Source organism: Octopus bimaculoides, chromosome 9 (genome assembly GCF_046866305.1).
Source record: "Octopus bimaculoides isolate indiv1 chromosome 9, ASM4686630v1, whole genome shotgun sequence".
Classification (NCBI taxonomy): Eukaryota; Metazoa; Mollusca; class Cephalopoda; order Octopoda; family Octopodidae; genus Octopus; species Octopus bimaculoides.
This window is the reverse complement of record NC_142936.1, coordinates 29190982-29203107: the sequence shown is the minus strand read 5'-3', so window position 1 is coordinate 29203107 and position 12126 is coordinate 29190982. Positions and strand designations below refer to the sequence as shown.

At 35.0% G+C, this 12126-nt stretch overlaps 1 protein-coding gene across 1 annotated transcript in view; it reads right to left on the bottom strand.

The window, feature by feature from the left end:
- Window positions 1-12126, bottom strand: part of LOC106880425 (phospholipase A-2-activating protein) — a 41966-nt gene that overhangs the window by 24188 nt on the left and 5652 nt on the right. Inside the window, exons 3-6 of the mRNA XM_014930340.3 lie at window positions 9941-10042; window positions 7731-7850; window positions 5860-6163; window positions 789-949 (exon numbers count right to left, since the gene is read on the bottom strand). Of these exons, the coding sequence (XP_014785826.1) occupies window positions 789-949; window positions 5860-6163; window positions 7731-7850; window positions 9941-10042 (687 nt within the window). The remainder of the gene's footprint in view (window positions 1-788; window positions 950-5859; window positions 6164-7730; window positions 7851-9940; window positions 10043-12126) is intronic.

Genomic DNA, 12126 nt, shown 5'->3' with positions numbered 1-12126 from the left:
TATTTTCCTTAATTCTGATTAATACTACAATGTACATAACTATAAAATAAATATCAGACTTTCTGATAAAGTGACCTGATAGTCTAGGAATAATTTAAATTTTAACTTCGTAACACTATTATTCAACTGTTTGAAGAACTGCTGATATTCACAAGAAATTCAACTTTATAAATTTATTAAAATGCTAGGCTTGAATCCAGGTGCCTGTGGGTCAGTATTTCAGTTACTCAGAGTTAGTTGATGTAAAAATATCATTTTCTCATATGATTTGAACAGGCCTCTGCTCCTGGACCATGTATTCTAGCTTATCTGATGTCCATCACTACCTACAAGGAGGAGATTAAGGAAAAAAAAAAAAAAAAAAAAAAAAAAAAAGAAAACCAGAAGGGTTTTTCAATACCAGCTGTTAATAATAGTAAAGAATGAAGCTTCAGCAGAGTTTGAAGGATGTATGGTTTTGAATTTATAGAGGGGAGATTACAAACCTGAATTTTAAAAAACCGAAACGAACAAAGTCTAATATGTAATTAGCTCCATACACTGAGGTTGTGTTATTGTTTAAATAAATTGTGATTCATCAACATCAATATTGATTGGAATATATTAAAGATAAATACAGACTTGTATAAAATAGAACAAATATCTTGAGCTAACTAGAACACTAACTTGTTCAAAAGAAGAAATAATTATGGCTGGATTTAAATTCTTAACCACTGAATCAGAATCCAGCATGTAAACCACTCAGCTATGACAGAAAATATGTAACATAAATGGAAATATGTATTTACCAGGTTTTCTTAAGACTTCCAAACCAGGAATGTCTTCCATCTTCATTCCAGCTATTTTAGAGGGCGCATTACTGAGAGTTACCAGATCATTGTATGTCTTTTGGTCTTCAACACTGGCCATACGGTCATTACATTGGGTAAACACTCGTATCATGGCATCACTATATGATGAAAATATGTATAAAATGAATGACTGAATGAGAGAGAAAGAGGTATGGTGGTGGGGATCAATAGTTATACGAGACAACAAAGATAAACAAGGTAGGTGAAATTATTGAGATATACCAGGATGTCCAGACTGTCACACTGCATTCTACTAGGAGCCATCTCTGCATGTTGGAGTATACAATATAGTGTCAGCCAGACATATAACTGAAAAAAAACCCCATCTGTAGACACACCTAGTTGTTAGGCCAACTCCTTGCTTATCACAGAACTGCCCTGGAGATGCACAACTGAAATGCTGGTAGTTTACATCTAGCACTACTATTTCTCCTGTTTCCTTCACTAAGAGTGGGTATCACTTTAGAATGCCATACAATGGAGACAAGCACAGTTTGAACACACAAAAATACACTTTTTGCTTCATCATTTTCATGTCAAAATATTTTCTGAAGAAAATTATGTCATTTGAAAGTTCTGGATGTGAACTTTCTTCTCATGTAGTTTTAATTAAAATCTGACAGTCACATACCATGTCAGAATCCCTCAAACATCCTGGTATTTCCATGCACTTACAAAGTTTGTCCTGTTTTTTTTTTGTTTTTTTTTTTGACTGCTGAACAGTAGCCCTCGTTTTAGTTCAATGTGCTCTAGTGTGATAACACAAGATATGTTTAAAATCATACTGTCATGAAGAGGAAGGTTTTTGTTTTATTTTGATATAAAAATTGATGGGGGTAGGTCAGATAATCATTACGAAATATAAAAGTTAAAATTTCATTGTTAATTTTCACTTAGAAAAGGACATATTTTCTTCAAGAATTTTATATCATAATTAAAAAAAAAATTCTCATAAATTCAATATAGGCATTGCTAAATCTGGCTACAGTATGGCGAAAAGTGCAAAGTGAGTAAAGAGGGTGGTATATTGACCCTACGTGCCAAACTGACATATTCACATGTGACAAGAGGTCAAGCAGAACACAAATCCAAAACTTCAAATCTCAAGTTTGAGCCAGAAGTTCAAAAAAGGGACAGACTAATTACTAAGTAAACATATATTTCTACAAAAAATGCATTAAATTGAGTTTAATAAGTCTTCTGAAGCCCAAACTTAGCATGAAATTGTATTGAGAATGTTGTTTATTCCCTTTCTCTGTTTTAACATGTGGAGAGCTGCTATGCAAGTCTAGCGAATATTCTTGTACCTGTAAATTTCATTTTTCTTTGAGAAATAGTGGTCAAATTCCGTCAATAAAAATTATATTGTGTAAAGAATATAATTTTGTAGACTATTAAAGTCAGATGTGGTTTTTTACCCCACAATTTTGAATACAGTTGGGATAATTTGTGTCAGTGTTTACATATTCGTTTTGGGTCTTTTTTTCCCTCTTTCTTACTAACAAGTTTGCTGTAAGTTACAGATGTTGCTAATGATTTTAATTTATGTTTTTTAATGCTTAAAGCAAGGAATTAGTTTTTGCATTTTGTTTGTTATTTTATCTAGGTATACATGCAATTCTGAGAAAGGTAAGAGGTAGTGACAAGTGACCAAGACCTTTGGCAATATACCATGCTTGAGTAGACTTGTCAAGCCAAGTGAGATTGTAGTCGTGGCTGATGCTGCCGTTTCATAACTGGCACTTGTGTTGGTAGCACATAAAAAAGCACCCACTGCACTCTTGGAGTGGTTGGCGTAAGGAAGGGCATCAGCTGTAGAAAACGTGCCAAATCAAATTGAAACCTGGTGCTCCTCAGCTTACCAGTTTTCTGTTAAACCATCCAACCCATGTCAACATGGAAAACAGATGTTAAATGATGATGATGATGATGTAGTATCAGGTGGTTGTGGGATGTGCTAAATCACACATCTTATCATTGGAAAATACTTTCACAATTTTTTTTTTATTGAAAAGGCCTCTCCTATCATTTTAAGTGTGTAAGTACAAGCAAAATTGGCCAAAGTCAGCTCAGAGAAGAGGGTAATCATAAATTTTCAAAAATTTTCTTTATAAAAACCTTACCCCCTTTCAAGCCCCTGATGAAAAAAAAAATCCCAGCCAAAATGAAGAAAATCCTAATCCAGAACAAAGAAACACCACCATTTATAACCATTTTTAATAGTCCATTAAAATTTTATTGAAAAGTTGTCATGTTCCAAAATTTATTTAGTTCTATACCTACTACAAATGTGCCAAAACTCAAATCCCTGTGAGTTGTACTGTTGGATCTAACTAGGTCTGAATACACTGCAAAATCGACTGTTTGGGACATGTAACAAAATAGGCTTTACATAAATATTTTTTTAAAATTGCCAAAAAAGGTTTTCTTTCCAAGAACCTGAAAAAAAATTAGCAACTGCTATACCATGGTCACTATTAATTTGTAATTTGAAGATGATTATCACCTCAGTTTCAAAGATATGACATCACAAATATGGCTAAATATTTATTTAGGCTAATTAAGGCAAGATTTTGACCATTTCACTGACCATTCAAAAACGTCATATTTCCTAAAATATTCATTCAAATTTCACAAATGAGGTATCAAAACGTTTCTTTTTGGATGTTCTCCAAGAAAAAGTACTGTAGAAATTACATATAAATATTTTCAAAAATTCATAGATGGAACTCTTTGTAGCTCAGTTTGTATATTTCACTGTAAACAGCAAAGATACTACAGAGACTTTTATAAGGTAATTAGAGAACAAGTAGCTGTGCCCATGATTTTTACAACAGATCCTTCCATTACACTCTGGTGAGCCATGTTGATATGTTTCAACAGATGCAGATTGGCCCTCTATAAGGAAAATGTGGGCTGGGAGAAACCATTCTGGAGAGAAAGGGTTGGCTGAAATATTAGTGAGGAATCTGGTATGTAATTTCAAGAGAAGAGACAGATAAGTTAGGCTGGGTGATGAGTATCTACAGGCAGCTTGGATTGAGGACCAAAAGTTATTGTAGTAGTAATAGAAAAGACAGAAGAAATAGCACAACTGTGAGTTATGGGTTGTAGCCTTCAGTATTTGAATATTTTTGTCAATCAGATTTGTGAAGTAGCACTGTCCTGCAGAGGTCAGCAGTACTTCAGTGTAGGTCTTACTTGGGGTTCAGTAGAGAGGGTTAACAACTGATCAAGACTGAAGTATTTTCTGCAACATAAGAGGAATCCTAGTCTTTGGAATGAAGTTTTTGGGTACATTACATTATGTCAGTGACACCACCAAGTTTTCCTAATTCCCTCTTACTCTCAGATCAAGGGAATGGTAACTAAACTTATCAAACTCTCCTACCAACCTATGGTTGCTTGTGCTGACCATCCCTAGTTTCCTTGGATTTTGAATTTTATCTCACACACACACACACACACACAATATTACCATCTGTGATCAAGTGAGATTTTAAGGTATGAAGTCTAGTATTTATAATGTAAAAAAACACTCCTTAATTGAGGAGTTTCATTTTGAAAATGTACTTATCAGTCTTCAATATCTAGAATATATTTTTGAGGTGAGGATATATTTTTGAGGTGTACATTATTTACAATGGACAGATAGGTGTCCTCACCTTGTTTGTTGTTATCGTGTTTCAGCTGATGTACTCTCCAGCCTTCATCAGGTATTCTGGTGAAATTTCGAACCCAACCCTTTATTTGACTAATGGGATACACTGTTCTCATTCCTAAGGTATGTTGCTGATGCTATTTTTTCTGGTGATATTATTTTTCAAGTCCCTGCCTAGGATTGAACTTAGAATGCAATAAGCCTGCAATCTCACTTGGACTGATGTCATGATAAGATGTACCCAGTACAATTTGTAGAGTGGTCAGTAAATGGATGGGGCAGAATTTAGTAGAGAAGATTCTTTAGTCATACTAAAGGTATGACAACTTCACTAGTGCTGGTACCATGAAAAAATATAACCAGTACATTCTAGAGTGGTTTGTGTTAAGACGGGTGTCTGACCATAGAAACCACACTAATACATGAAATGTATGAGCAAGATATGGTTGCCTCAACCCATATAAAAACCAGTAATTCTAAACAAGATTTCAGTTTCAGATGGACAAATAGGCCCATTTGACATGACTTTGGGTCATTGGATGTGGTTTGTTAGATATGTGGGTTCAGTTCCTGATAGAAAATCATTTTCCCTTTTATATACCATTTGCATTTACATGCTTAATTTTTAGAAAAAAATATTGTCTTCTAATGTTCACTAATAGATAAAACCTTCATAGAACATCATCATCAAACAAAAATACCTTAAGGTATTCTGAGGCTGACAAAATAAGTACCAGCCAAAAAACTGGGATCAATATAATTGACTAAAACCCTTGAACCCTGTGCCCCAGCATGGCCACAACCCAATCCCTGAAACCAGTAAAAGAGTGAAAAATAATAGTGGTATACATTTAATTATTTCTTCATTTTTAGAACTTTTTTTTTATATACTATGCAAGGCTCTGGATTCCATTCTACCCCAATATTCTAAGGCAGTTTTGTAATCTATAGCTGCCATGTCATGCTCCTAGATAAGAATTTACACCAACTGTCAGATTTACTGCTCAACCTGGTAAAAATAAGTAGCCCAACCTTAAATACCACACTACCATCTCTATTAAAGAAGGAAATATTGAACTTCATAGTTCCTAACACACAAAGATGAGATGGCCATGGCTGGAATGCTTAACCAGGGTGATAAATAACAAGTTTCCACAGTAACAAGAAAGATCTGCGGCTGTGTAAACTTGTAACATCTTTAATTTGAATGGTAGAAGAGATAGTCGTGAAAGAGAGAGATAAAGATGTATCAGAAGAAAAAAAAAGTACATGTGTATTAAGAATAAACCAGAGTTTAAGTAATAACAAAAAATAAAACCTTATAAAACAAGCAACAAAGTAACTGACCTTCCACCAGTGATAATATCTCCATTCTGTAGGACACACACAGACCATACAGAATTGCATGGATGTAAGACGGTCTGGACACATGAAGTGTTTTGCCAAACACGCAGAGTTTTGTCTTCTCCAGTAGTAACAAATCCGTCCTCATTTGGTAGCAAAGCTAAACTGTAGACAAAGCTGCTGTGTCCATTATAAACATGGATGCATTCCCCACTGAGTAGCCATCGGCGAATGGTCCCATCATTAGAACAAGATAGGAACTGGTTGTTGTCAAGGATGGCAATGTCTCTCACGCAATCGGTATGACCTGCAAGGATGAATGATAGTGATAATATGATAATATTCATAACAATAATTATTTCTTACAGGTGGCATAATGATTTTCAAAAAAAAAAAATTCTTTTATAGATATTATGGCAATGAATGTGGGACATTACAAAAAAGGGAGTATCAAAACAGGAAGGAGGGATTACGATATGTGATATGAAGTATGTATACCAAAATGGGACATTGATCTTGGGTAAATCAGGATTTTTTTTCAAATCCTATTTGTCCTCCAATAACAAAGCAAGTGCCCTGTAAAAACTATGAACATAGACAAGAAAATAAGAGATAGGTCTACTCAATGATGCCAAACATACTCTTCTCGTCTCTGGTAGTTCATTTAATACCTATTTTTCCATGCTAGAATAGCTTAGACTGATGGAAATTGAGGCAGAATTTTTATAGTTAGAAGCTATCTGTCAGCAACCTGTACCAGTTTTTCAAGAAAGAGATTTGATTTTTGTTTTTTATTCCAGAGGAACTCAAAAGCAGAGAACTAGCAGACTTTTCATAGGCAGGTCAATAAACTTCACTGGTTTCAGCCTAACCACAAATGGTGACACCACCACCCATATCCTTAGCTCAGCTTAGTTTTGTAAACATTTATAGACACATACGCAATGGGCTTCTTTCAGTGTTCATCTACCAAATTCCATAACAAAGAATAAGCCAGCTTGGTAGACACTTGCCCAAGGTACTGTGCAGTAAGACTGAACCTGAAACTAAGGGGCTGATGAAGATTTCCTGTTAGAGAGAGAAAAAAAAATCATCTCAACTTCAGACCTTTTCAACCATATCCGCGAGTCTCTAAAGAGACAGATGATAGCCAGCATATTCTTGCTACAGGAAGATTGCAGGTGATCTTTACAAAGGACTCAGAAGAGAACTGGATCTGTGCTAGATGTGACTGCCAGTGTACCACAGGTTATGGAGGAATAAAGGGAGGTATTATTTGTGTAAGAGGGAGTGTTTTAGAGGTGATGGCAAATAGGTTATTGAAGAACAGTATAGAGAAGAAAACTGAACTTTGAACCACAGCAGAATTGATAGGGTGTAATTCAGGGAGAACTTTATCACCATACATTACAATGGTGAGATCTGGTAGGAATGGAGCTTACTGACAGGCAATTTTAGCAACAGATCTGTGTATTAGACACATTATGAATACTTTGCTGATATCAAAAGCAACAACAGTTTTACCAAATTTCTTGAGGGCAAAATAAGTGACATAGAAGAGTAAGTCTCTAGCAGATCTGGCATTATGAAAGTAGTAATGGTGATTGCTAAGGGTAGAAAGCAATCCAAGGTGGGTGAGAAGATTATTGTTAATGGCCATCACCATCACCTTTGACATGTTGGAAATCAGTGTGATAGGAGAGGATAACTGGTAGGGTCAGAAGAGTTGCTCTCCTTGAGAGTGGGACACACAGCAGTGTATTCCAAATGATCATGATATATACAAAGAGATAGAGAAGGATTGGCAAAGATAGGGGGCTAACTCTTAGATATATGTTGTACCTCTCTAAAAAGAAAGCGAATATAGGAATTACCTCTTATAACAGATTCACATTTATTATCTCGCCACACACGTATTGTTTTATCTGCAGAACCAGTGAGCAGAAGATCAAGGGCAGAAATATACCTCACAACCCATACAGCTGCCTCGTGACCTGAAAATAATAGAATGCTTAACATTTCAGTGAACATTATACATTGAAGCATTAGAGGCAGAATTAATTATCATTAAGAAATAAGTAAAAAAAATCCCAAATTTTTATACTTGTAATTTACTATGCAGCAAATATTCAATGTTAGTGTTAATTTCATTTAAGTTTTGTAATAGTACAGAACTACAACAGCCCACTTACATAGTATGTACCAAAGCTACCCACATTTATAAGAATTTTTTTTAGAGATAATCAATAAATTTTCAAAAACAAACTCAAAGCTAATTAAATATGCTGCCTGTCAAATGCTATATATATATATATATATATATATAGTGTATATAAGTAATATTTTGTTTCATTTAACATTTATTTCACTATGTCAGCACGGGTTGAACAAGGATTAGAAGCAGCTTTTTATGGTTGGGTGCTCTCACTGTTGCTAACCATTACCTGTTCTTTTTAAGTAAGGCGTTTTATACTCTTCAAATGCATAGAGCAACTGGTCAACACAGAATGTAAGCATCATGCCATTGTTTTGGACAGATACTGATAACTGAAACCATAGAATGTCAATGCACACACACAAATGATTGGCTTCCATACAGTTTCTGTCAATCAGGTCCACTCACAAGGCAATTGTTGGCCTGGAGCTACAACAGAAGACATTTGTCCAAGAAGTTATGCGTTAGGACTGAACTCAAAACTACATGGTTACAAAGCAAACTTCTTTACCACACAGCCATGCTTGACATTCATAAATTTAAGAAAGAAAACATTCCACAACTATCTCTTTGTAATTTGTTACCTGTTTTGCACCTAGCCATGTAATCCTGCTGTTATCTGAGATGATGTCATAAAAGTTTCTGTTTACATTTATGGCTAGTTGATGTGTATGTTATAAATATCAAAAGTGTAGACATCTAGTGTTTTATTCATGAACCCATTCATTCTTTCATTTATAAGCAGATGTAGATGGTAAAGAAGAAGTTAAGATCCCTTTAAGGAGAACTGTAATGGTTTATTTCAGGAGAAAGATAGCAAGAGACAGCTGCTGACTAAATGGGCATAATTTCACACTTCAATCAAACGTACTGTGTCCACAAAGCAAGGTACATAACTCTGCAAACTACACTACTAAACTGAAAAAATGATTCCATTTCTATTTCACAGTCACAGTTTAATACGAAAATAAGAAAGGCACTTAACTATAGAACAGTTTCCCCCATCTTCAAGAATGATTTCAATAGATTGGGAGCAGATTGTACATTTTATCTAAACTGATAATAGTCAACGTAGTGGATTGATTGTTACAGTATTGGATAAAATATTTTGCAGTATTTTTTCGGGATGTTTATGTTCTGAGTTCAAATTCCACTAAGGTTGACTTTGCCTTTCATCCTAAACTGGGATCATTAAGAGAAATAACCATTCCGGGGTGAATTTGCAAAATTGTTAAAGCACTGGAGAAAATACCTTGTGGTAGTTGTTTTTTTGGACAGCATCAATTGCATAATGATGGAAGACATACTACAGGTCATCATCATAATCATTTTAATATTCACTTTTCCATGCTTCCATGGATAAGACAAAATTCATTAAGGCAGATTTTCTAGGACTGGATGTCCTTCCTCTTGTTAACCCTCACCTGTTTCTGTTGGTCCTTCAAACGATGCAGGGATCATGATTTCACAGAAGATTGCAAACAAATAATACCACTTGTATGACTAACATTTGTTTGCAACTAAGGTGTCAAGAAAGGAGACATGAACATATACATCTTATATGAACACACAACAGGCTTCTCTCCATTTCTGTCTACCAAAGCCTCTCAGAGATTTGGTCAGTCAGGGCCATAATAGAAGATACTTGTCTAAAGTGCTCTGCAGTGGGACTCAACTAGAAACCATGCAAAGCGAACCTTTAACCACACAACAATGTATGGTCTTCCATAGAAAACCTTATCCAGGTTTGTATTTTAAAGAGAAATCTAAGTGTTGAGATATATTAAACTGGTCTAAAAAAAAAAGTCCTTTTAGAAGCAGATGTTTAACAGTTGGATGACTTCAACAAAATGATATAAGAATGCATACCTTCAAGAGTCATGGCACACTGTTTATTCATCCATACTTTGGCAGTTTTATCCCAAGAGCCACTGATGATTGTACCAGCTTTCCCAGAAGTTAGAGCACAGACTGAAAATTAGAAAAAGAAGATTCAAATACTTAGTGACAAGAAGCTTACATTTAACATTCTTTTATACTTTAATGGTTTCAGTCACTGGACTCTGTGTACATAGATTTTTCGTGATTATTTTAAACAGCTTAACCTGCTAGAAATATCAGACAAATTGCTCTCAATTCATACCCTACTGTTTTAAACAAAAAAAGAAGGCCATATGAGATAATGCAATCCTATATACATTATTTATGAAATTAACAAATAAAGATAGAATGGTCGTGGCTGGAATACCTATAATTAACAGTCTGTTCAATCAGAGCGGAACTAGGATAGAGCAACAATAGAATTGTTAATTACTAGTGTCACGGTTTAGTGAAGTCAATTTCAGTTAAAGTAAAACTCACTGATATCAAGTAGGTCAATTTCATCAACTATAACACCTACACCATGAATTCTATGGCCTTGTGCCTGTGTTCAAAATTATTATTATTATGAGTGAGATAGCAGTGCATGCCACCAAAGTGACACTGGAGTAAAATAAACAAAGCCCAATATACCCATCATGACTACCCATCTGATAAGGGAACACCAGGCATATGCATCACAACCATATGTGCCCAACATGGTGATCCTATATCAAGATAAACAGTGCATAATCTTGCAGGTGGGGGCCCAGTTAGAATTTTCTTAAGTTGAGTAGCTCATCTCATGCAAAAGGTCACTGAATAAGGGTTGTTTAAGGATGTTGAACAAAACGCCCATATTTCCAGAAGTGAATTATTCAAACCCCAAAGAATTCCTCTCAACACATGGCTATGATGCTCCCCCACTACTTCTGCTCATGATGAGAGATGCACATATCATCAACCACCAAGGTACATGCTCAACTGGTTAAGGTCAAACAACTGGCAAGTAAATCTGTGGTACTGAGCAGAATATTTGCTGTAGCTCATCTTTTATACCTAGTCAAAACATGTACATAACACTTCCAATTAGTTAAGATCAGAAGCTGTGAAAGCCAGTGCAATTAGGGCATTTTATTATTATTATTATTGTCCTCATCATCATCATCGTTGGAAATTGTTGAAGCAGATTTTTAACAGCTGGATATTTTTCCTGTTACCAACCCTCACTTGTTTCCAAGCAAAGTAATATTTCTCCATAACTGTGCATGTTTTTTTTAGAAAACTGGAAATGAGCAACACTGTGTGTATGACTGGTGATATTTGTTGCCAACCATCATGTAGTGCAAGGCAAGTATATGAATAAAATACACACTCAAAAAAACATACACAATGGCCTTCTTTCGATATCTCTTTACCAAATCTATTTACAAGGCTTTGGTTAGCAAGGAGCTATAGTAGAAGACACTTGTCCAATGTGCCACAGTGGGACTGAACCTGAAACCACGTAGTAGGGAAGCAAGTTTCTTAAGCACATAGTCATGCTTGCGTCTATATATTCTCCACGAATTTTGATCAAATGATTAAATCTGAGTTGTCTTCCTTCTTAGTTTGTTTAGATTAAAAAAAAACACCTGTAGAGGAAATATTTGTCTATTAATTACTTGAATAATCTCAGTTGACTGAAGTCTGTTAAATTATTTACATTTGCACATATTCCTAGTATCTGATAACAAACAGAAAATAAGCCATTTGAAAAGTATCTTATGGAACAAGAATTCTAAGCTAAAAAAATTCTAAGAGAGAAAACAACCTGAGAAACTACTTCAATTTATACTTGAAGCATCATTTTATTACTAGGTAGATGACCCACTTTCTTGATGCTGTACTTACAGTAAGAGAAGTGATAGAGTTTATTTCAGCTTCTTTTGGGTTGAGAGAGAGGCCAGTAGAAGTAAATGTAACTTATGCAGATGACAATAAGTGACAGCTTAAGGCTTGATAGATACTTGGCTATTAGAACACCACTAATGATCCCATGAAGTCAACGTGGCAAAGCACATACTTTCACGCTAGTTAGACCCATATGAAGATTTGAATTCAATATTTGCCATCTATATGAAACAGGTTTCTCAGGAGACACTTCACTTTTTCCAGAAAGTTTTCAAAAAAAAAAGTTACAGAGGTTTAAAGTT